General features: G+C 51.4%; 1 protein-coding gene and 1 long non-coding RNA gene across 3 annotated transcripts; one reads left to right on the plus strand and one right to left on the minus strand.

Moving 5' to 3' along the window:
• Positions 1-4,812: 4,812 nt before the first annotated feature.
• LOC130541531 (uncharacterized) lies at positions 4,813-11,725 on the minus strand. 2 transcript variants are annotated; one of them, XR_010112144.1, is made up of 4 exons: positions 11,473-11,725; positions 10,739-10,899; positions 10,522-10,614; positions 4,813-8,642 (listed from the first exon to the last, which is right to left on the minus strand). It is a non-coding gene; the product is annotated as an uncharacterized LOC130541531 (long non-coding RNA). The 2 variants fall into 2 exon arrangements; XR_008955589.2 differs by having other exon boundaries at positions 10,739-11,725.
• Positions 6,248-24,584, plus strand: NECTIN4 (nectin cell adhesion molecule 4). The gene is made up of 9 exons (XM_034938712.3): positions 6,248-6,326; positions 15,607-15,966; positions 17,808-18,098; positions 19,072-19,192; positions 20,788-20,936; positions 21,171-21,327; positions 21,749-21,824; positions 22,245-22,319; positions 22,659-24,584. Exons 1-9 carry the CDS (start codon positions 6,248-6,250, stop codon positions 22,881-22,883), a joined length of 1,533 nt encoding a protein of 510 aa, XP_034794603.1. The 3' UTR covers positions 22,884-24,584.
• The last annotated feature ends 953 nt before the right edge of the window (positions 24,585-25,537 follow it).

Raw genomic sequence — 25,537 nt, forward strand, 5'->3', positions numbered from 1 at the left:
CTCCAGCCTGGGTGACTGAGAGAGAAAGAGAGAGGAGAAAGAAAGAAAAGAAAGAGAGAGAGAAAGAAAAGAGAGAGCGAGAAAGAAAAGAGAGAGAGAAAGAAAAGAGAGCAAGAAAGAAAAGAGAGAGAGAGAAAGAAAAGAGAGAGAAAGACAGAAAGACAGAAGGAAGGAAGGAAAGAAAGAAAGAAGAAAGAAAGAAAGAAGGAAGGAAGGAAGGAAAGAAAGAAGGAAAGAAAGAAAGAAAGACCAACAATTGCACCAAACGGTCTTAATCGCACTCAAGACTCCCACAGTTCCCTCTGCCCATGTCTCCCAGGCTGTCCCCATCCTTCAGGCCCTTTCTTTGACTCTTCTTCTGCTGTACCCTGACCCTTCTCTATTTCTCACACAGCTCATTCTAGCTGCTTGACTTCCTGGCCCTATGCCATCCTGGCCCCATTTCTGACTCTTTGCTCTCAGCTCAGCCAGAATAAAGACAGGGACAAAAGGACAGAGAAATGACCAGGCAAAGAGACTGCATGAGGTCAGATCTTGAGAGCTCCTTTGACTGAATGTGAGCTAGAAGGAGATTGAGAGAAAGGTGAAATTGTAAGCAGGCTTTAGGGTGGAGGGGAGTGGTAATCAGCCAAGGTAGAGAATGATGGAGAGGTGGAATAAGGATGGGGAGAAGCTTATGTTGTTGAGGGGGTAGGCAATGTTGAGTAGGAAAGTATCATTGGGTCATTGCTGAGCGGTGGGAATTGAGGGCAGAAGACAGAAGGACTTGAGTAATCATGGCATCCAGAAATTTCTCTTCGGGTCCTTCTGTCTCTGTTTCAGATTTTGTCTTGGCCACTTCAGCCACTTTGTCTCTTTGAATTCTCCCCCTTCAATAACTCGTGTGTGTGTGTGTGTGTGTGTGTGTGTGTGTGTGTGTCTCCAATACAATCCCTGACTTACAATGGTTCAACCTACAATTTTTCTTTTTCTTTTTCTTTTTTTTTTTTGAGATGGAGTCCTGCTCTGTCACCAGGCTGGAGTGCAGTGGCACAATCTTGGCTCACCGCAACCTCCGCCTCCTGGGTTCAAGCGATTCTCCTGCCTCAGCCTCCTGAGTAGCTGGGACTATAGGCACGCACCACCAAGCCCAGCTAATTTTTTGAGTTTTTAGTAGAGACGGGATTTCACCATGTTGGCCAGGATGGTCTCGATCTCTTGACCTCATGATCCGCCCGCCTCAGCCTCCCAAAGTGCTGGGATTACGGGTGTGAGCCACCATGCCCAACCCAACTTATAATTTTTAAACTACAGTGATGCAAAACTGATAGCGTGTTCGGTAGGACCCATACTTGAATTTTGAATTTTGATATTTTCTAGGGGTAGCGACTGGTATATTAAATGCATTTTCAACTTATATGTTCAGTTTGCAATGGGCTTATCAGGACATAACCCCATCATAAAAGTCAAGGAGCATTTGTATATTTTTCTGTCTTTAAGTTTCCATTTTTCTCACTGTGCCTTGAGATCTGTCTCTCACTGTTTCGACTTTTGTGTTTTTCTCTCTGGGTTACTGCCCTTTTTTTCCTGCTGACCAGAGCCAGCCATCTGACTTTCCTGCAAGGAGCTTTAGAACTTTCCAGAAGTGGCCAGACTTCTTCCCTTTGGCTGCTTTCTAGAACTATAGCACCAGTTTGGGGTCCCCGGGCACAGTCATAAGGTCTCAATTTTTGATGAAGACCTGAGTGAGCTTCAATACATAGGGCCTTTTCAGGGAGTAGAATTTCCCCACAGTGGGGTCTTAGTGTCAAAATAAAGATATTTGTCCCTTAACCCATACTGTGGTCCTGGATTTCATGGTAGTGTGTTCATGGAAACTTGCGAAGTTCATGGGGTGAGAGCAAGGAGGATGGGGCTCTGCACACAACTGGACCTACCGAGAAACAGGACCTGAACATGCCTTGCATTTAGCTGCCTCCTCCCCTGGATGGCACACTCCAGCTTTAGGGCCCTGGAGGAACAAGCAGATTCAGCCCCCTGATCTCCAAGGGTTGTTAGGCAACCAAGAAATGTGGTTATCATTAAAGGATGGGGCTGGGGGCTGGGTATTGGGGAATCGGTGGGCCTGCAGGATAGGCAAAGAACAACATAGCACATGGCAATGTTTTGATGTAATTTTCTAGAAAACAGGAGGCCACCATCCTAATATTGAGCATAGTGAAGTTCCATCTGGAGGGGAGTAAAGGTGTTTTCTAGGGGAAGAAAAGCTGCTGGAGCCCCTGTGTTCTGTATGGGGGTATGCCCATACCTCCAGGGATGGAGCAGGGGTGATCCTAGGGAGGAGCAGGAGGAGTGACTTTGAAGCCTTGGTCCTGGGGGGTGAGATCAAGGCCCATATTGGTAATCTTTCACCACGTCATCAGCTCCCCAACACCTTTCTGTACAAACTGCAGAAAGTTTGCAATGAGCAGATCAGGAATAGCTTATCACAGAGACAAAGCTGTACAGAAATGGATCACAAACATTTTGTCCACTCTCATGCTTCCAACTAGTTCCACTCTGATTTATTTTTCACCCTCCTCTCTCCCTAAGCACAAGGGACTCTCCCCCAGCCTCTGACTCTTCTCTGACCTGGGACTTCACTGCAGACAGACAGGATATTACTCACCAAGGAGCTCTCTCATCTACTCCTACCCCCAACTCATCCTCCTGCACCCCACTCTCACTCCCACCCCTTCCAACCTGGGCCCACTCCTTCCCTCCCCCACTCAATCTGACCCTCACTCTCACTCTTCTTCTCCCCCACACCACCCCACCCATCCTTGTCCCTCTCTGACTCACCTCAAGTCCCATTGACACAAACAAAAATTTCAGCACAACCCACTCCAACCGGTTTGGCTGAGGCGTGCAGCCTGTCATGGGGACAGAGACAGGTATAAGCGGATGCTTGGATGCATGCAGATCATGAAGAACATCCGCTGCTGTGCACACAGAGACAGTCCCACATATGTGCATAGCATGTATGTGTACAGAGATACGTAGGGAACACATGATGGTGGGATATAGCATGTTACAGTTGTTTCTGTGTCTGCCTCTCCTGATTGAGGGCTCCTTGAGGGCAGGGACTATGTGTTATGTGTCTCGGTCTCCTCCTTTGAGCCTGACACATAGTGGCACTCATTTAATGTCTGTTGAAGGAATGCATGGGTGCAGGCGTGCACGCAGCAATGTCACTCAGATAAACACACATGATAAAGACACTATCATGGCTTGAATTGTTCTCATTCTTAGCGACCACAATGTGGGTAGGAGGAGGGTAAGAGTGAGGCATGTGGGGAATGGGAATTCAATATGGAAGGGAGAACTGAACCAGGATACCAGGCATTGGTCTTGAAAATCTTCCTCATCCAATATTTCCTTCCAGCCTTCATCCTAGGAGAGGGTAGGAAAGGCCTAAGTTTGAGGGCATATTCTCCAAGAGCATGGCCCTTGTGAGACATACAGGGCTGAGGGGAAGGAGGGAACAGAGGGACTTGAGATAGGTATTTGTGAAATGAGGAGAGAGATCCCTAACTCTGTCAAAGGACTGGAGTGGGCTGCTGGACTCTAGTGCTCCCTCTCAGGCCCTGTGGTGCCCTTAGCCTACTTCAAGGCTGCATCATACCCATGAAAAAATGAGTATAGCCATACCCTAACTCCACCTCTGGGCAGTTCTGCCTCCCTTCCATGCTCCGTATGGCTAGAGTTCAGGGTGAGTGATAAAGGGGCCCAACCAGGGGTTCAGAGACATCCTGACTGGTAGCACTTTCACAGGGTATACTATGTATGAATGGATAGGCTGAAGGAGTTTGGATATCCATCTTGTGAACTAGCTGCTTTTCCACTCCTGTGCCTCAGTTTCTCCTGTGGCTTCCTGTACCTGGAGGGGTGAATCCGTGGGAAGGAAAGCAGCTCCTCCGAAAGCATGCGATAGGATCCAAGGTGTGATAATTATAATTATAACACAGGATGCTCCCCCTCCCATTCCCGCTGGCCCTACTCCACCCCTGCCACAGAGGATCTCAAAGCAGCATCTGGGTGGGGCTGTTCCCCTGGCACAGGTGGGGACCTGAAAAAGGGAAGGGGTTGGAGGTGGAGAGAAACTGGGGAATTCTGGCAACCAGCCTGGCCTTTAAGGGCCTCTGACCTGCAGGAAATAGCCCCTGAAGAAGAGGTCACTGCCGTGGTCATTGCTGACAGTTGGCATCTAGAGCCAGAGTTGGGGTCATAGTCCAGCGACAGGAGTAAAGTCCAGGTCACAACCCCAGTTCAGGATAGTAACTCACGGCCAGTCGGGATCTCTGCTTTACTGATCCGACTTCACCATCCTTTTCATCCGGACAACTCATTTATTCAGAAATTCATGGCTTCACCAAAATGTAGTCAGTTCCCATGAAATGCTGTGGCCTGTCCTAGCATGGAAGACTGAGACAAGATTATAAAACAAGCCCAACTTTCAAGGAGTTCACAGGCTACAACTCTTGTCCTGTCCCGCAATTTAATACATTTACTGAATCCCTGGCACACAGCAGGCCTCAATCGATGTTTTTTTGACTTGAAGCTTACAATTTAGTTAAGGAGATAAGATGTGCACAAATTATGAGCACATAAGCTATAATAAAAGGACTAGCAAAGGCTGAGGAAGAATAGAAGAAAGATTAATTTGGGGTGGGAGGAGCAGAGAAGGCTTCACGAAGATGTGGCATTTGAGGTCAGCTTTGAAAGATGAATAAGAGTTTGACAGGTAGAGTTGGTGGGGATGGTGGTGGTAGAAAATCTACACAGAACAACTCCTCCTTATGGCTTCTTTATTCCTCCTTTCTGCCTTCTCCAGATGGAAGGGTCCTATTGCAAAACTTTAACCTATATTTTTTTCTTCTCCCACATCTATCTCTATATTTACCTGGTTTTTGTATTAGCCCTAGTCTGCAAGTGATGTTGTCCCTCCCGTTCACTAAATTTTCAGTGGGCTCAGAATATGCCCTCTTCCTCTGGCTATCCCAGGGAGGCCAGGAAGGTTTTGTGTAATTTGGCGGTCACTTTTTATGCATTCAGAATGGAAACACATGGTCTGACAAGGATGTACTTATAGGAATACAGGGCTAGAGTACTTGAAATTAAGATTCTCCTTGCAAAGTCCAGACATGTGGTCTTGTCCAATGACCTTGGAGTAAACTGGGTAAAATGGCCATGGAGAGGGTAGAGAGGAACCTCTCTCCATTCAAGTTGTGCTGCTGCGCTTTTGGGACTCCTGGCCAGGTAACAAGGTGTTGAAGCTGAGAGAGGGCCCTGATAGGGAAACCAGGAACCCCTAGGGCTAATTCCTTGGCCACTTCCTTGGCCTCTTATATATGGAGGTGGAATTAGAGGAGTTACGTAAGTTCTTTCTCAGGGGTCTTTGAACTACTTCCCTACCTCAGGGATAGAGGTGTCTGAGCAAACCATGAGACTAAGTTGTGTGTCCTCTGGCAAGTCCCTCCCCTTCTCTGGGCCTTGGTTTTCTCTTCTGAAGAATGAAGTATACAGCACACCACTGACAGACTCCTTCCTCCTCAGTTCTGGCCTTCTCCGATTCTGTGGCTCCAAAGCTGAGACCCTCCAGGAGATCCGGGAACTTGTCAAGGCCCCCAGGAGGTACCAAGGCTAGCTGGGGTGTGGGACGCTTGGGTTCCTTTCTACCCACAAGGGCCTTGCCCCTTTCATCCTGGCCTGGCCTGGTGCCCTGGGCCTCCCTTAGTCCCCACCCTTGCCTCTCCCTTCATAGCCCCTTCCACATACTCGCAGGTAAAGCCTGGAGCTGAGGATGGGACCCCACCGCCCCCACCCAGGTCCTTCCCTCCTTCCCTCCCTCCCTGGCGCCTATTAGCTAGCCCAGGCCATGGGGGCGGTGGCTGCTGAGTCTCCGTGCCAGGCCCAGCCCCCAGAGACGCACCTGTTCTGACCTGCTGAGCAGGTTCCCAGGTTTCTGCCGTCGTTGTTGGCCACAGCGTGGGAAGCAGCTCTGGGGGAGCTCGGAGCTCCCGGTCACGGCTTCTTGGGGGTAGCTACGGCTGGGTGGGTAGAACGGGGCCGGGGTTGGGGCTGGGTCCCCTAGTGGAGACCCAAGTGCGAGAGGCAAGAACTCTGCAGCTTCCTGCCTTCTGGGTCAGTTCCTTATTCAAGTCTGCAGCCGGCTCCCAGGGAGATCTCGGTGGAACTTCAGAAACGCTGTGCAGTCTGCCTTTCAACCATGCCCCTGTCCCTGGGAGCCGAGATGTGGGGGCCTGAGGCCTGGCTGCTGCTGCTGCTACTGCTGGCATCATTTACAGGTAGGACTTGCCTGAACCATCAGGACACTTGCTTCTGAGCCCAACCTGGCACTGACACACATGCACAAACACATAGACACACACGCACGCACACACATATCCTCCTTTCTTTGACTCTGAACTGAGGAGCCAGTCTCTCTCTCCTACCCCTAGCTTCCAGCAGTGCCCCCAGAAAAGCCAGTATAGCCCTTCCCCTTCTTGTTTCCTCCCAGCCCCCAGGCCAGGTCACTATGTCTGGGATCCCTGACACCTCTGCCAAAGCCTTGCCTAGGCCTGAGCTGTCTTGGGGAATAGACATGGTGACCCAGTGTAGGTGGGCAGGCAGGTGGGACTTGTGAGGATCCTGTTCACCCCAGGGTTTCCTGGAGGTGCCTTGGCCTACCCCCTGGGCTCTGGAACGGCTGCCTGGAACTGGGGCTGACTCAGAGCTCAGCTGGTTTCTGCAGTCATCAGGGTGCAGGAAGCCTGATGCCCAGAGAGTGGATGGGGGATTTCTATTTCCTTCTCTTCTCTCCATGATGTTCTAGAGCACCAGGACTGGGGCACCTGTTAGGGACTATAGGAGAGCTGAGAATGCCCGTCACTCTGACCCCTCCCTTTCCCTGGGCACAATATTAGGTGCCAGGGTGGTAATAAGGGGGTTTAGATGGATGGGGGTCTAAGGAAAGGAACCTTCTAGATAGGGTGTGGTCCCCATTTGTTCATCTCCTGTTCCCCCATTTTCTTAACTAGATGCCTTGTATTACTTCTCACCTCCTGTCTGTCTAATGCATATAGAGCAAATATGAATTATAGGAATGTATAATCTTCAGAGTAGAGGAGAGTGTGTGTGCGTGTGTGTGCACAGTGAGACCTCAGTGGGATTCCATAGGCTGTTCCTAGGGTAATGAGTAACAGAAATATTTCTCCTTCAAAAGATAGGGCCTGATCTGGACAGGACTGTTTGATTCTCAGGCCCAGGAGCAGTAGCAAGGGAGCCTCTGTTGCCCAGCAAGATCTAGCAGTGATTCCCCTACCTCCATCTCCAGCCAAAGCTTTGAGGAGGGGAATAAGGCCTAGATGTGTGGATTGGTGGAGGTATGGGCTGCTTCAACTCTGGTTTTATTATAGGTCATGGGCCCAGCCTCCAGTCGTAGGATACTGAGCTCCTACCCCTGCCATCCCCTCACAGTCCCCTACCACCTGTGTTTTAATTCCCATCTTCCAGATAATCCTTCTCACTTGTTTAGGCCAAAAAGGTGGAGCCTAGTTGCTGGAGTTGGGGAACCAGCAGTCACTTTCCTGTGGGATCTACCCACACTTAAAGAGTGGAGTCATGCCATCTCAGGACTTGGAAGAGATCAAAGAGATCACCACTCCAACTCTCTCATTTTACAGATGAAAAAACTGAGAGAGATAGGCAAGTGAGATCTGCAAGATTACTCAATGTTAGGAGTAGACACACACGCACACACACAAACATCTCTTTCCTTTGACTCTGAACTGAGGAGCCAATCTCTCTCTCCCACCCCCAGCTTCCAGCAGTACCCCCAGAAGAGCCAGTGTAGCCCTTGCCTTTCATGTTCCCTCCCAGCCCCCAGGCCAGGTCACTATGGCTGGAATCCCTGATTACCTCTGCTCAGTGTTAGAAGCATAACCAGGGTTAGTGTCTTGGTGTTCTCACTCTAAGTTCATTGAAGAATAGTACATTTGAGTGCACACTGGGTACAACCTGGATACTAGATGCTGGAGATGCAATGGTGACTGCATCACATGGTTCTTGCCTTCCTTTTCCATGATGGCAAAACTGTTCTTACTAAGAGAAGCCCAGGGAAGGGGACAGGAGACCCCCTTCTAGTTAGACCTCATGCAATGCCTGGCAGTAAGGGAGGAAGCCTGGCTCCAGATTGCCCCAGGAAGCTGGCACCTGGTAGGAGGCCACTCTGCTGCTGCTGCAGCTACAACCTGCACAGAGCTGAGGTTGCTCTGGGGGCTGGAGGCTCCTAGCCTGAGGATCAGATGGTCCTACCTCCACTACCACCCCCATTCTGGCTCTTCTGTGTGTAGACTCTCCTTAATGGCTCCCAGGAACCTGGAATGTTTCATGTCTCTGAAAAAATCCTTGGACTGGGAAGTCAGGAGTCTTGGTCCAGATCCCGTTTCTGCTATTAATCTATTTGGTAACCTTGGGCAGCGATGAAACCAGACTTCAGTAGACTGAGAGCTAGGACCAGATGATCTCTATTGACCTTCCAGCTCTGAAATACGATGACTCTGTGATGGTCCAGGCCTGGCTGAAATGGGGTGCTGGGGTGTTGGAAGGGTCACTGGGTCTGGCTGTGGAGATAGGAGGAGGAAAGCATTCTGGTCTCATCTCTCAGAGGGTACCAGAGTACCTTTCCCCAGGCCTTCCTGGCCCTACTGCAAATTCACCCCCCACCCAAATCCTGGGCCATTAGAGCTCTGAGCCCCAGGGCCCTGCCCCACCCCTGACAGGGAAAGGAGCCCAGGCTTGGGAGGCGCCTCAGCACCACAGCTCTTTGTCTCCCCTTAATGGGTTGAGTTTCCGGGTGAGGTCTCCTCCCTTCTCCCTCCCCCATCTCTTACCCTGGGGCTGAGGGACCCAAATCCACGAGACACCCCTCCCCTCATTAGGATCCTAGTCCCTAGCTCTTTGTCGGGTTCAGGAGCCCTGCAGGACCAAAGGGCAAGTGGTGCTCTGCGTTCTGAGGTCTGCCTTCTGGGGGTTAGGATCAGCTTTCTGTCTGAGGTTAATTTCCTCGAAAGGGAGGGGCCCATCCTTACTTTTCTACTCCTGTTTACAGAGGGGGGCAGGCCCTTTCCTGTAGGACCTACCCAAACCCAGGGAAGCCAGCAAGGGAAGTGATGAGAACTGGGAGAATCCCAGGGAAGCTCTGTGACCCCAGTGACCTTGTTTCCACCCTAGTGTTTAAGGAGGCCGGGCCAAGGAGACCCTAGCTACAGAGATGAGGAGGTTAGAGTTCATGATTCCATCAGCCAGACCAGAGCCTCAGGATCTGGGGGTCCTCTAGGCAAAGTGAATGGGGATTAGCTACTTTGGGGCCCAGTGAGGAGAGAATGATTGGATGTTCTAGCCTCCAAAAACTTGCCCTTGCTCTGACCGAAGTCTAGGCACAGAGAAGGGATGGAGGTGATGTGGGGAACGAAGTCAGAAGGGAAGGGAGTAGAGAAGCCTAGGGTCTTAATTTGGGAAGAGAATCTAAATGAGGAGGGGGCCAGGCGTGGTGGCTCACGCCTATAATCCCAGCACTTTGGGAGGCCAAGGCAGGTGAATCCCTTGAGGCCAGGAGTTTGAGACCAGCCTGGGCAACACGGCAAAATCCCGTCTCTACAAAAAATACAAAAGTTAGCCAGGCATGGTAGCATACCTGTGGTCCCAGCTACTTGGGAGGATTGCCTGAATCCAAGGAGACTGAAGTTGCAGTGAGCCATGATCACGCCACTACACTCTAGCCTGGGTGACAGAGTGAGACTCTGGGTCAAAAAAAAAAAAAAAAGAAAAAAAGAGGAGGCGAAGTTCAGAACTGGGGAGACATCTGCCATGCCTCCTGAAGGAAGGCCGTGGAGAAGGCGGCTGAGGTCACTCTTTCACTGGAACAGGCAGCCTCTGGCCTCAGGAGATTTTCTCATAGTTTTCTGGCCACCCCCACCCCCTTCCCTCTAAATCTGGTGTGTCCTGAGAGCTGGAGTTGAGGCTGTGATTTGGGATGGGGCAGAGCTGGCCATGGTGGGTGGAGGGGCAGTGTGGAGCAGGGGTTAGGATCTCAGGAGTTTGGGAGAAGCTGAATCCTGGTTCTCCCACCCACAGTGTGGCTGTTGTGGTGACTCAGCCAGGCTCAGACTCTGGCTCCGGGGGGTTTAGGGGACTTATCTGTGCTGGGAGCTGTGTCTGGGCCAGAGTGGGGCTGCCTCAAGGCCTGTCCTCCCCATTGTTCTCATCTCCCTTTGTGATTGTGTGGCCCCCCTCCCCAGACACTAATCTGTGGGTGGGCGTTTTGCCCAGGCTGGGAAGCTCTCACTAAGCTGGGGGGCTTAGGACAATGGGGGGTAAGTGAGGGAGGTGGGTGAAGGCGGAGAGGGAATCTTCTGGTTTTTAAAGTTCCTTAGCACTCCAAGGCCAAGGTTATGGGGCAAAGAATGGATGGAAAGGGGTTTGCTGGGTTGTTTGTGTCACCTGTCCTGGATGGTGAGCTTCGGTGCGTCCCTCCTAGGTCCTTTCTCACCCCAAACTCACCCACATACTCCAGCTCTCGGGTGGAGATTGTTGCTGTCAGGTAAGGGGAGGCAGGAGTTAACAAAGGAGCATGAGACCCTAGACAGCCTGGACCCCTCCCCCTAGCCCCAGGCAGGATTCCCCTCACCCCACCAAACCCACACCAGACAACCCTTACCCAGGCCTGGAGCCAGAGCTGGTTTTTCTGGTGGTGGCAGCAGCAGAGCCCTGACAGAGATTCCCAGGGAGAGGCCTCCTTGGGGGGCCAGAGCTGCTGAGGGGCCCAGGGGAGTGGCTGGGGGTAGTGGTGAGAAGGTTGGCAGTCCTTTTAGTAGGAACCTGAGGAGCAAGGGGAGAGGGAACATTTGTTTTGTTCTGCTGGGGAGTCCTTAATGGCAAGTTCCCATCACCTGGAGGGACAGTGACCTCATCTCTGGGTACTTCTACCTTGAGCCTGAGATTAATATGTCTTCAAGTCTTGGGGTAAGGTGGGGAAGGATGCTGGGGGTGACATTCCAGGCAGGATGCAGAGGCAAAGGCTCACAGCCACATACCACTGACCAAGGGCAGGTGAGACAGAGAGACATGTGGAAGCCAAGATAAACCGACAGCAAAATATTTACTATGTGTGCAGAGTTCCGCGAGACAAGAATGCACTCCATGCATACAGAGGGTGTGACACACACACGGAATCATGTGTGCACACACATTCACACATACTGATACACAGCTCTTCCCTCTGGACACAGACAAGTAAGTACGTATATGCCCCTAAGATAAGACATGAACACATATATGTGCCAAACACCCACCAGTTTATGCAAGGAGATAGCCTCACATGCGTTTGAACCAGCACTAAGATTGGCCAGGCCCTCAGCCACAGCTCCCCATACACAAAAAACTCATACTTACTCCCTTCCTCCTTCTCACAGACCCACCTCTAGGATCCCCTACATTCACACCTGTAAGTCCCAGCAGGGGATACTGATGGAGAAAGGCCCCTCATAAAGAAAAGATACTTCCTTAAAGATGCTCTTGATGGCTGGGTGTCAGCAAGTGCCAGCCTCAGTTTCCCCTCCTGAGATCAGAGGCCAGGCTCACATAGGAAGGAAAGTTGAGACCCAGGCATAGGGTGGGGAAGAGCCAGCCAGCCCAAACCTGGAATGGAGGGCCTGTCTGGGAGCGGGCGGGGTACACAAAGGGCTGGGCTCCAAAGAGGCCCGTGGGGGCCTGGCCAGGGTGGGGGAGGCCAAGGGCAGGGATCCCGTCTGGCCAGTTGGGCCTGTTCTCTCCCTTGCGCAAGGTGGTGGTGGCTGTGGCTAGGCTTGCTGCTGTGAGGCAGCTTCTGAGTCACCAAGGCTCCTGACCAGCGTCCTGGTACTCCAGGGAGGAGGGGTGGGAGGGTCAGAGGGAGGAGTGTCTAACCAGCCAGAGTCCACCAGCCTCAGTAAACAATTTGCAACAGAAGGGTCCCTGGGCTTGGCCTGGCCTGGCCACCACATGCCCTCAAGGTGACCTCACCAGGCAGGCAATGTGTCTCCTTTGGTCTGATGACATCATCATGCTGACGCCAGGCTGACACTGGGTGGAGGAGAGAAGGAGGAGGCAGTCCTGGCCTGCCCTGGCCTGGAAACCTGGACTTCTGGGTCTGTTTAGACAAGGACAGGGATTCTAGGGCCCAAATTCTATTTTGTCTTCTCTTGTACCCTAGGGTGGTAGGGGGGTACGCAGCTGGAGGAGGGTGTTGCCTCAGGCTGAGATGTTCCTACTAAGTAGTGGATTTAGAACAATGAGGATCTGTGGGAGATATCCAGAAGGGAATTTCCTGTTTTACTGGGTTCCTCGGTCTGTGAAGCTTCAGTGTGTCCCCTAGGGGTGGGGATCGTGGACTCACAGGTGAGAACATGGAGGATTGACATTCAGGCATGCGCTGGGTATCTAATGCCTGCTGTACCCTAAGAAGGTATTTTCCAAGGGAAATATAGGTGATTAGTGGTGGGGAGGCAGCAGGTGGTTGGCTAGTATAGGAATAGGGATGGAAAATATGCCATCTGATATTGTCTCAGAAATAGTCTTTAGAAAGGTTTGAGTGTCCTAATGGGGCAGGTCTTGGGATCCCTGTGACCTTCACAGACACCAGCGTTTGAAGCAGAGGATATGTTGTGCTGGAGATCCCCTACCCAAGCTCACTCACAGCCCTTCCTTGGCAGCCCTATTATTTCCAGTGCCAGGAGGAGAAGAAGCCTGGGAGGGGTGCGGGTGGTTAGCTGGACTCCCAGGCTGGGCTGGGTGGGACCAACATTAGCTTAGGCAGGTCAGGGCTCTGGTATCTGGCCCTGCAGGTCTATCCTGTCCCATCTGGGCCCTCTCAGCACCCAACAGCATCCTTCTTCCCTCTCCTTCTGGTAGCAGGGCCACAGGAACCCCTTCCTGTGCTCTATGTGCTGCCTCACTAAAACTCTCTGATCCATTCTGGTGGGGCTTCATTTCCTCTCTCCATGCCTTCCTCCTTCCATCCCTATTTTTTTCCTCTGTCCAGTCTGGAGGTGCTCCCTTTGGCAGTGAACCCAATTAGCTAGCCCAGCCTATCCTGCCTCCACCCCAAGGTTACCATGTAATGTTCCTCCCTGGCCAGCCCAATGCTTGTTCCTCCTCATTTTTTTTGGTGGCGGGGGGATGGTGTCTTGCTTTGTTGCCCAAGCTGGAGGTCAGTGGCATGATCTTAGCTCACTGCAACCTCCACCTCCTGGGTTCACCAGTTCTCCTACCTCAGCCTCCCGAGTAGCTGGGACTACAGGCGCCCGCCACCACGCCCATCTAATTTTTTTATTTTTAGTAGAGACAGGGTTTCACCATTTTGGCCAGGCTGGTCTCAAACTCCTGACCTCAGGTGATCTGCCTGCCTCAGCTTCCCAAAGTGCTGGGATTAGGGTGTGAGCCACTGTGCCCAGCCTGTTCCTCCTCATTCTACACTTTCCTTCTGTCTCTCTCATTTATTAATTCACCTGTTCATTCATTCACTTGGTCAATAAATGTTGACGGAACCCACATACCACTGAGCACTAAATCAGAAACAATGGTTCCAATGGTGATGTGAGGCCCAGAAAATAGGGATAAAGTGCTGTGATGGGAATGAAAGCAGGGTGCTGGGGAGCACAGAGGAAGGGCACCTAATGCTGCCTGGGGTGGGGGTGGGAGGAGGGAGGACTCCTGCTGGAAATGATGTCTAAGCAGAGTCTTAAATGATGAGTAGGCGCTACCAGACATAGGGAGGAGGGCATTCCAGGCAGGGGGTACGGTGTGAGCAGAGGTGAGGAATAACAAGGTGTGTGGCTTGCTGGGCAGAGGCAGGGACAACACACTGTTGGGGGTTGCTGGGGCACGCGTTCCAAGGCAAGGAGCTCCTGCCATCCCAGCATGTTCCTTTGCTCTGCCCCCAGGCCCCAATCCCCATATTTTACTTTTGATTCCATGACTCCAAATTTATTTCTTCCCAACAATGAACATCCTCAGGCCCTGTCTCCCTCATAAGTTACTCATCCTAGAAATTTAGGAGCTGCCTTTGAGTCTTTCCTCTCCTTGATCTCTCTTTCTGGTCAGTGACCAAATCCCTGTCAAATCTCCCCCGAGAACTGTCCCCTCCTCTCCACCCTAGCACTACTGCACCCAGGCTGCAGCTGCAGCCTTCAGTGACTGCCCCTCACCACTTGCTCATGGCACTCCCTGGCTAAGGAACCTTTAGTGACTCCCCATTTCCTCTTGACCAAGTATGAATTCCTTTGCTGGTATGGAAGTTCCCCGGTGATTTGGCCCCACCCTGTCCCAACCATATTTTCCACTCCTGCTCAACACACACACCCTGTCTTAGGCTGGGTCCTCTCCTCTTTGCTTCCTAAATAAGCCACCTTCTCCATCTCCTTGGTGTTTGCTCACCGTGGTCCCTGATTTAGAATGCCTTTCTAGGCCTCTCTCCCTCCTAATCCTACCCAACTCATGCATGGGGCCCTCCCAAATGATTCAGTCCCATAGTGATTGCCCCATCCCACAGTTGGCCTGTAACCCACCCCTGAGCACTAAATCAGAAACCATCATCACATGTTTCCATATGTGTCTATATGTATCTCTTGCTCCTGAGCAGAACTCAAGTCCCATGAGAGCAGGGAGTGGATCCTTATTTGCAGATAAGGTAACATGATGGATAGCTCTGATTCCAGAATCCCTGAGGGCTTCATTAATATGCTAAATACTAGCCCTTTGTACTAGCCCTTTGTCCCTTGTCCTCCGATTCCAGCTTACAATTCTGACCCGGTTGTTGTGTGTCTGCCCTGATCTCATCTCTCTGGGCCTCTGACCTGGGTCCTTTCTGTCTTTAGTGGCTTGCTCATTCCTGCCTCTGAGCCTTGGTTCATGCCTTTCCTCCCACATGGAACACTTCCTGCGCTATGGGAATCCAGGTCTCTCATCTTCAAGCCATGAAAAGAATGTTCCAAAGGGCCTACTGAATAGACCCTTCCTACCCTATGTGCCCCATTCCAGACACCAACAGTTTTGGATTCTTGCCGTGGCTCCCGGCCACACTTTCTGAAACTATCCACTTTTTCCCGGTTGGTGGGTTGAACCTCCTCTGAAAGTTTGTTCATGGCTTTCCCTGTTTCTTTGTGCATATATTCCATTTCCCTGATGACTGTGAGCTCCCTGAGGGCAGAGGCTGGGTCTCCTGTTCTGTTGCAGCCTCCCACCTTGCAACTGCTCAGGATACAATCCTAGGCTGCAAGAGGGTGTGAGCCTTCCATAAATCGTCTGTGTGGCCTTAGGCAAGCCACTTCCTCTCTCTGGGTCTCAGTTTCCTCATCTGTTAAACGGTGATAATAACGCCTACCTCTTGGGAATGTTTTGTAGATTTAATAAGATAATGAACTGAATGTGCTTTGCAAGCCCAAATGCTCCAGGAGTTCCGGTCACCTTTGCTGTCATTATCATTATGACTGTGCTCCCCCAGCTCTGGCAGCACCCCTAATGGTGGCTGTCCCTCTCTGCCCCCTGCAGGCCGGTGCCCCGCGGGTGAGCTGGAGACCTCAGACGTGGTAACTGTGGTGCTGGGCCAGGACGCAAAACTGCCCTGCTTCTACCGAGGGGACTCCGGCGAGCAAGTGGGGCAAGTGGCATGGGCTCGGGTGGACGCGGGCGAAGGCGCCCAGGAACTAGCGCTACTGCACTCCAAATACGGGCTTCATGTGAGCCCGGCTTACGAGGGCCGCGTGGAGCAGCCGCCGCCCCCACGCAACCCCCTGGACGGCTCAGTGCTCCTGCGCAACGCAGTGCAGGCGGACGAGGGCGAGTACGAGTGCCGGGTCAGCACCTTCCCCGCCGGCAGCTTCCAGGCGCGGCTGCGGCTCCGAGTGCTGGGTAAGCGGAGATCTCTGGGTATGGTCTGAGCCGCTGTGGATGCAGGGGGAAGCAGAGATGGGGACTGCAGAGATGGATGGGGCAGAGGTAGAACAGGAATAAAAAGTGGGGTCATGTTCAGGTGAGGGAGCTTCATCCAGCTAGCTATCCTCGCACCCAATCCAGAAATTCTCTCCAAGTAACCCCAAAAGCTGGGGAAGAATCCATTTATTAGGAAGTTCTTCCTTCCGACGACATGAAACTCCCTCTGTTACTTTTGCCCTGTGGCAATATGGCACTGGCTTATTCTCTTTTCTGCACAACAACCTTTCCAAAAGCAGAGGCCCTTTGTCATGCCCCACCCAAATCTACTCTTCTCCAAGCTAAACTTACTGGTTCCTGACACATGGTTCCACCAAAGACAATTTCAAAGCCTCTCTCACCATCCTGTGCTCCATGGTATTTTTTACAATGTGGGTCCTGAATGTGAACACAGGCCCAGCAATGGTGTGGCCATACACGATCAGAGGAGCTAATACCTTCCTTGATATGGACCTTCAGTGAATGTGGTCTGAGATCACAATCGCTTTTTTTATTTTTTGAGACAGAGTCTCGCTCTGTCGCCCAGGCTGGAGTGCATTGGCTCACTGCAAGCTCCGCCTCCCGGGTTCACGCCATTCTCCTGCCTCAGCCTCCCGAGTAGCTGGGTCTACAGGCGCCCACCACCACGCCCAGTTAATTTTTTTGTATTTTTAGTAGAGACAAGGTTTCACCGTGTTAGCCAGGATGGTCTCGATCTCCTGACCTCGTGATCCGCTCGTCTTGGCCTCCCAAAGTGCTGGGATTACAGGCGTGAGCCACCGCGCCCAGCCACAATCACTTTTTAAACCATCACTTTATATTGTGGGCAGGCACTTGTGGTGAACTCTGGACTTATGGTCAAGTTAAGTCTTTTCCATTCTGTGTTAATATTTTGAAGGTAAAAATAAAGGTTTTTGGCTGGGTGAGGTGGCTCATGCCCTGTAATCCCAGCACTTTGGGAGGCTGAGGTGGGCAGATCACCTGAGGTCAGGAGTTCGAGACCAGCCTGGCCAACATGGTGAAACCCCATCTCTACTAAAAATACAAAAATCAGCTGGGTGTGGTGGTGCGCACCTGTAATCCCAGCTACTCAGGAGGCTGAGGCAGGAGAATTGCTTGAACCCAGGAGGCGGAGATTGCAGTGAGCCGAGATCATGCCACTGCACTCCAGCCTGGGCGACAGACGGAGACTCAGTCTCACAAGTAGATAAATAAATAAATAAATAAATAAATACATAAAATAAAGGTTTTTATAGTTTCCCTTTATTCACATATAAGTTAATAACATCAGCCTTGGAGTAAAAATAAAAACCCAAGTGTAAATCTAGGCTTTGTCACCTAATAGCTGATGACTTGGGACAGTCACTTAACTTCCTTGTGCTTTGGTTTCCTCATCTGGAAAATAGAGATAATAATACCTAACTCACTGTTTGTTGACAGAATTTGAGATAACATTTATAAGGTATTTAGCATAATAGTTGACACATAGTAAATGCTTACTAGATGGTGGTTATTATTATTAGGTAGATGATATCTGGTTAGTTTTTTAATTACTTCATTATTTTATTTTTTAAAATAACCTATGTTCATTGTAAAAAATTTGGACAGTAGAGAAGGATACAAAGTCACCTGAATTTCTACCATTCATCTGCGTCTCCATGAAATAAGAGAAGGAAAGGGGGCCTGAAAGTTTGTACTTGAGCAAGACTGAAATGCGATGAGTGGGGGCCTCCTGACAGGGATTGTGCAGACCTGTGACCCCTGCCTTTCCCCATTTGCAGTGCCTCCCCTGCCCTCACTGAATCCTGGTCCAGCACTAGAAGAGGGCCAGGGCCTGACCCTGGCAGCCTCCTGCACAGCTGAGGGCAGCCCAGCCCCCAGCGTGACCTGGGACACGGAGGTCAAAGGCACAACGTCCAGCCGTTCCTTCAAGCACTCCCGCTCTGCTGCCGTCACCTCAGAGTTCCACTTGGTGCCTAGCCGCAGCATGAATGGGCAGCCACTGACTTGTGTGGTGTCCCATCCTGGCCTGCTCCAGGACCAAAGGATCACCCACATCCTCCACGTGTCCTGTAAGTACTTGGATGCTTGGTTAGGGAGGCCCAAGGGGTTCTCAGCAGATTGGTGAGATGCCATAGGTCCCTGAGCCATGCCAGGCTGGCCAGCCTGGGTCCTGGAGGCTATAGTATGTGACAGAGCACTAGTCCAAATGTGGAAGACCTGGAGCCCGATCCCAGAGGATAGACCTCTCTGAGCTTCTGTGTCCTTATCTTTACAAAGGAGATTGCCTTGTTTCACAGGGTTGTTGGGAGAATCAATTAGAAACATGGAATTGAAAGCACTTTCTAAAATATTAGTTTAGGATTTGGAAATAGATAAACTTAGACAAGCCCTAGTTCTACTTACCAGCTGTTATTCAATCTTGTTAGGCTTCATTTTCTTCATCAGCAAAATGGGTATAATTATTTATAACTCATACCAACTTTAGAGGGTTTTAATGGGAATTAGAAACTATGAATGCAGAGCAACTCACACAGTGCTTAGCGCATTGAAGGCGCTTGGTAAATGGTAGATATTGTTTTCCCAGTGCTAGATTTCAAGCCTCTGGAGGGGATAAGACTGTCAGCATTTGGCTCAAAGCAGGTCCTCAACAAATGTTTGTTGAAGAAATGAATGAACTAGTAGGATTGTTACACCTTTGAAAAATCAGGCAACATTTATTCAGCACCTGTTCTATGACTAGCACTATGCTAGGCAACACAGGACATCCAGAAAATGTGTGATGGATCACTACCTTGAGGGACTTATGGTCTCATTGTACAGGTAAACCAATACAGACTCTCTGAGCTTAGAGAGGGGAGGGAACAGTGTGGCCAGGAGCTGTCAGCAGGGTGGGGCTGAGCTAGGTTTGGCAGCAGATGAGTAGGATGGAGAAGGGCAAGGGGAGGGTGTTTCAGGCAGGGTGGGGTGGGGGCAGGGCCCTTTGAGGTACCACATGATCAAAGGCATCATTCCCATTCTTTCTCCTCCCACTTCCCATTCCAGTCCTTGCTGAGGCCTCTGTGAGGGGCCTTGAAGACCAAAATCTGTGGCACATTGGCAGAGAAGGAGCTATGCTCAAGTGCCTGAGTGAAGGGCAGCCCCCTCCCTCATACAACTGGACACGGTAAGGGCCCGAGCCTGGGGAAGGCCTAACTTGAGACTAGGTTCCACCCCTCTCAGGGCCAGGATATACCACTATGGAATGGGACAATATATTCTGAGCCCCCAAATAAATTGGGGTATGTGTTCAGATCTCTTGTATTATTATACTCATCATACAAGAATATGTATGGTCACCAAATATTATTGGCTTGCCCAGGGAATCTAAGATACATGGTCATTAGTAGGGAATAAATGGATAAGCCCTTAAATTTTTTGTCTTTTATTTTATTTATTTTAGTTTTGAGACGGAGTCTTGCTCTGTCGCCAGGCTGGAGTGCAGTGGCATGATCTCGGCTCACTGAAACCTCCGCCTCCTGGGTTCAAGCAGTTCTCCTGCCTCAGCCTCCTGAGTAACTGGGATTACAGGTGCGCGCCACCAACCCCAGCTAATTTTTGTATTTTTAGTAGAGATGGGGTTTTACCATGTTGGCCAGGCTGGTCTCGATCTCTAGACCTTGTGATCTGCCCACGTTGGCCTCCCAAAGTACTGTGATTACAGGCGTGAGCCACCACGCCCAGCCCTTGTCTTTTATTTTTATTTTTTTGAGATGGAGTTTCACTCTGTTGCCCAGGCTGGAGTGCAGTGGTGCGAACTTGGCTCACTGCAACCTCTGCCTGCCAGGTTCAAGAGATTCTCCTGCCTCAGCCTCCCAAGTAGCTGGGATTACAGGTGTGTGCCAGCATGCCCAGCTAGTTTTTTGTATTTTTAGTAGAGATGGGCTTTCACCATGTTGACCACGCTGGTCTCGAACTGCTGACCTCAGGTGATCCGCCAGCCTCGGCCTCCCAAAGTGCTGGAATTATAGGCGTGAGCCACCATGCCCGGCCTTGTCTAACTTTTAAATTGTGAAATATAACACAATATTTTGATATTAATATTTTATATATTTATGTGAGTGCATAAAATGGACAAGACAGCTGTGTCTTTTTCTAGTTGTTGTTAAGCCAACACTCCTATAACCACCACAATATTGCTAGCACCTCAAAAACACCCACTACCTCCAGTTCCCTCAAGGCATCCTTGGCCTTTTTCCAAGATCTGAAATATCTAGAGAGTCAGGGAGAGATTGGGTACACATGTGTGTGAGCACATCATGGGCATGTTCTCACATGTAAGCATATGAGCTATGCATGTGGCCTTGTGCCTGGGGCTATGTTTGTGTATCCTGCCATGCAACATCACGGGTGTTGGAGCAGGCAGTCACATTTTCCAATTACCTCTACACCCAGCTAGGAGTGGAGTGTCCTGTTGTGTGGACTTTATAACATGTGTACCTGGTACTCAGTGTTAGATGACGTGATGCCTGTGGAAGCATGTGGGATGGCACACGTGTGGATCTTCCCCGGGTGTGTGTGTGGGGTGCCCAGGTCAGGCTGGGCAGCAGGGAGAAAGGACCTCTGCCTAGGCCTGCCTGGTGGAGGGAGGGGCACCGTGGGAACAGCCTGCGGCTCTGGGTGACGTCATGGGGGTGGAGGGTGGAGAGCTGTCTGGACACGTTGGGTGGTGGTGGCTTCAGCCCTTCCTGGCTGGCACCCTTCAGCTTCCCTGTCTTCCAGGCTGGATGGGCCTCTGCCCAGTGGGGTACGAGTGGATGGGGACACTTTGGGCTTTCCCCCACTGACCACTGAGCACAGCGGCATCTACGTCTGCCACGTCAGCAATGAGTTCTCCTCGAGGGATTCTCAGGTCACTGTGGATGTTCTTGGTAAGCACTGGAGCAGAAGGGACAAGGGACCTGGGCCAAGGGCTTGGTGGGGGCAGCAGGAAGCAAGACAGAGACAGTGAATTGGGAAAGTGTTTATTCAGAGGGGGCTGGGCTGTGTGTCTTGCAGAGAATCAAACTGAGGTGTGGTTTTAGATGTTTTGCGGGGGAGCTGTGAGGTCTGGGGTGGGTTGTGGCTGCAGGCTTCCACCTCAGACAGTGGCCTGTCTCCAGCAGACCCCCAGGAAGACTCTGGGAAGCAGGTGGACCTAGTGTCAGCCTCGGTGGTGGTGGTGGGTGTGATCGCCGCACTCTTGTTCTGCCTTCTGGTGGTGGTGGTGGTGCTCATGTCCCGATACCATCGGCGCAAGGCCCAGCAGATGACCCAGAAATAGTGAGTACTGGGCACTCCTGGGTGGGTAGAACTAAGCTGAGAACAAAGAAGAGGATAGCAGGAGGTGGGCCAGGACCGAGGAGACTGGGTAGGCTGAAAACTGAGGAGTTTCAGACTAGAGGTGGGCAGGGTCTTTCTAGGGCTGAGGAGGAGCTAAGGGTCTGGAGCACAGATGGAGCACTCAATCCTTCCACCTTAGTGAGGCTCAGATCCATGTGCCTGGATGTTGCCAAGTATGCACATGCACACAGCACACACATGCTCTTCAGCCGCACTGCCACCTGCAGCCACACACTCACACTTGCAGGGCCAGCACGGCACCCACACCCTCCAGGCCTGTCTCACTAGGCTCAGCCAGGATAGGCTCACCTTGGGAGGCTGCCACTACCCTCAGCTCCTGACAAGGGTGTGTCTTTCCCAGTGAGGAGGAGCTGACCCTGACCAGGGAGAACTCCATCCGGAGGCTGCATTCCCATCACACGGACCCCAGGAGCCAGGTGTGTGCCAAGGTTGGGTGTATGCATGCAGGGGTGTGGTCGCATTGGGGTCTGCTTGTGCCTGGGCCCCTCTGTAGACCAGGAGCACAGCTCTCTGCTGGGTCAGCCACTGACTCACAGCTGGGGTTGGCTGGGGTAGAGTTGAGAGGGTGTAGCTGCTTTGGGTCTGCTAGGGCTGCTCCAGAAGGCCCCCTTCAGCATTGGCCTAGGGCCTTCTCTGGGAAGCCACCATCAGTTCTGCTTCCAGGGTGGGTTTGTTGTCGCAGTGGGGAAATGAGGATGTTTGTTTCCAGGAGAGAATGGACCTGTTGGGTTGGGGGACAGGCAAGTAGGGAGGAGGCTGGTGGAGGATAAGAGGGGAAGAGGCTGAGGGGAGGAGGCTGAGCCCTGTTCTAACTGCCCCGTGTCTGGGCCCTGCAGCCGGAGGAGAGTGTAGGGCTGAGAGCCGAGGGCCACCCTGATAGTCTCAAGGACAACAGTAGCTGCTCTGTGATGGTGAGGCCCCCGGCCCCACCGGTGTCCCCACCACTCTCCTCGGGCCCCTGTCCTGGTCCCAGATATGGTGCGTCAGCAGCCCCCTTACCAGTCCCTCTTTCCTTAGCCCTGGCTCATGCAGCCCAGCACCGCATCTCTGCTACATCTTTGTTCTCCCGTCTCCCTCTCCCCATGCCTAACACTTGTTCCTGGTCCCCAATCTCTGGGCCCCTATGCTTCTGAGGCAACCGTTACCCCTGCTTATGCCTGGCCTCTGATCCCACCATGACCCAGCCATGCCCCACCATGTCCAGCTGCCCTGCCTTTGTTCCTGACTTGCCCTTTGCCCTTGGTCTCCAGAGTGAAGAGCCCGAGGGCCGCAGTTACTCCACGCTGACCACGGTGAGGGAGATAGAAACACAGACTGAACTGCTGTCTCCAGGCTCTGGGCGGGCCGAGGAGGAGGAAGATCAGGATGAAGGCATCAAACAGGCCATGAACCATTTTGTTCAGGAGAATGGGACCCTACGGGCCAAGCCCACGGGCAATGGCATCTACATCAATGGGCGGGGACACCTGGTCTGACCCAGGCCTGCCTCCCTTCCCTAGGCCTGGCTCCTTCTGTTGACATGGGAGATTTTAGCTCATCTTGGGGGCCTCCTTAAACACCCCCATTTCTTGCGGAAGATGCTCCCCATCCCACTGACTGCTTGACCTTTACCTCCAACCCTTCTGTTCATCGGGAGGGCTCCACCAATTGAGTCTCTCCCACCATGCATGCAGGTCACTGTGTGTGTGCATGTGTGCCTGTGTGAGTGTTGACTGACTGTGTGTGTGTGGAGGGGTGACTGTCTGTGGAGGGGTGACTGTGTCCGTGGAGGGGTGACTGTGTCCGTGGAGGGGTGACTGTGTCCGTGGTGTGTATTATGCTGTCATATCAGAGTCAAGTGAACTGTGGTGTATGTGCCACGGGATTTGAGTGGTTGCGTGGGCAACACTGTCAGGGTTTGGCGTGTGTGTCATGTGGCTGTGTGTGACCTCTGCCTGAAAAAGCAGGTATTTTCTCAGACCCCAGAGCAGTATTAATGATGCAGAGGTTGGAGGTGAGAGGTGGAGACTGTGGCTCAGACCCAGGTGTGCGGGCATAGCTGGAGCTGGAATCTGCCTCTGGTGTGAGGGAACCTGTCTCCTACCACTTCGGAGCCATGGGGACAAGTGTGAAGCAGCCAGTCCCTGGGTCAGCCAGAGGCTTGAACTGTTACAGAAGCCCTCTGCCCTCTGGTGGCCTCTGGGCCTGCTGCATGTACATATTTTCTGTAAATATACATGCGCCGGGAGCTTCTTGCAGGAATACTGCTCCGAATCACTTTTAATTTTTTTCTTTTTTTTTCTTGCCCTTTCCATTAGTTGTATTTTTTATTTATTTTTATTTTTATTTTTTTTTAGAGATGGAGTCCCACTATGTTGCTCAGGCTGGCCTTGAACTCCTGGGCTCAAGCAATCCTCCTGCCTCAGCCTCCCTAGTAGCTGGGACTTTAAGTGTACACCACTGTGCCTGCTTTGAATCCTTTACGAAGAGAAAAAAAAAATTAAAGAAAGCCTTTAGATTTATCCAATGTTTACTACTGGGATTGCTTAAAGTGAGGCCCCTCCAACACCAGGGGGTTAATTCCTGTGATTGTGAAAGGGGCTCCTTCCAAGGCATCTTCATGCAGGCAGCCCCTTGGGAGGGCACCTGAGAGCTGGTGGAGTCTGGAATTAGGGATGTGAGCCTCGTGGTTACTGAGTAAGGTAAAGTTGCATCCACCATTGTTTGTGATACCTTGGGGAATTGCTTGGACCTGGTGACAAGGGCTCCTGTTCAATGGTGGTGTTGGGGAGAGAGAGAGCAGTGATTATAGACCGAGAGAGTAGGAGTTGAGGTGAGGTGAAGGAGGTGCTGGGGGTGAGAATGTCGCCTTTCCCCCTGGGTTTTGGATCACTAATTCAAGGCTCTTCTGGATGTTTCTCTGGGTTGGGGCTGGAGTTCAATGAGGTTTATTTTTAGCTGGCCCACCCAGATACACTCAGCCAGAATACCTAGATTTAGTACCCAAACTCTTCTTAGTCTGAAATCTGCTGGATTTCTGGCCTAAGGGAGAGGCTCCCATCCTTCGTTCCCCAGCCAGCCTAGGACTTCGAATGTGGAGCCTGAAGATCTAAGATCCTAACATGTACATTTTATGTAAATATGTGCATATTTGTACATAAAATGATATTCTGTTTTTAAATAAACAGACAAAACTTGTTCTGTCTGGCTTCTGTCTTGCCCCTTGAACTGTGTAAGCTCTGAGTCACATACTCTCTGTCTTGGTACCATCCTTCCTGTAGTCCCAAGTAGGGGAAGACTTAGGATGCCTGTAGCTGGGAGGGAAGGGAAAGAATTGGCCTCCACAAGGCCTTTGGCCATCTCTGAGAGTCCCCTGGTAGGAAAGTGAAGCTAAGAACCCTTTCGAGGATGGCCAGTATCTTAGTTAGCAAAGTGTTTTAAATTCCTTTTTTTTTTTTTTTTTGAGATGAGGTCTCACTTTGTCACCCAGGCTGGAGTGCAGTGGCACTATCTCAGCTCACTGCAACCTCCGACTCCCAGGTTCAAGCGATTCTCTCACCTCAGCCTCCCGTGTAGCTGGGATTACAGGCACCCGTCACCATGCTCAGTTAGTTTTTGTATTTTTAGTAGAGACAGGGTTTCACCATGTTGGCCAAGCTGGTCTCGAACTCCTGACCTCAGGTGATTCACCCGCCTCAGCCTCCCAAAGTGCTGGGATTACAGGCGTGAGCCACTGCGCCCAGCCTGAATTCCTTATTGTACTGGAGACTCAACAACAGCTATGTGAAATAGGCAGCAGTGTACCCTTTTTTACAGGTAAAGAAACTGAAACTCAAGTTAAATGAGTTTTACAGACTCTTAGAGGTGGGAGGATTTAAAGGTCCTCTAGTCTGCTCCCTTCATTTTCCTAGGTGTGGAAACTGAGGCTCAGTGAAGTAATGTGATTTGACTGAGGTGCTAGATCCATCAGAGGCAGAACCCAGGCATCCTCCCTTGTGAGTGTGCTTTTTACAGCCCTGTGTCAACTTGCTCCCAGGCAAGCCCCAGGTCTCTACCTTGGACCCAAGAATTCTGGTCTCTAAGGGAGTCGGTCACCTGCTCACACCACAGACGCCATCACCCCACCCCAGGGCTCTGACATCACCTCCCC

Source organism: Pan paniscus, chromosome 1 (assembly GCF_029289425.2).
Source record: "Pan paniscus chromosome 1, NHGRI_mPanPan1-v2.0_pri, whole genome shotgun sequence".
Lineage (NCBI taxonomy): Eukaryota > Metazoa > Chordata > Mammalia > Primates > Hominidae > Pan > Pan paniscus.

Excerpts from the sequence above, each read along its gene's own strand:
- NECTIN4 (XM_034938712.3), top strand. The coding sequence starts at position 6,248 with ATGCCCCTGTCCCTGGGAGCCGAGATGTGGGGGCCTGAGGCCTGGCTG. Across the intron at positions 15,967-17,807 it reads GCTGCGGCTCCGAGTGCTGG|TGCCTCCCCTGCCCTCACTG; the intron begins GTAAGCGGAGAT and ends CCCCATTTGCAG. Across the intron at positions 19,193-20,787 it reads CCCTCATACAACTGGACACG|GCTGGATGGGCCTCTGCCCA; the intron begins GTAAGGGCCCGA and ends CCTGTCTTCCAG.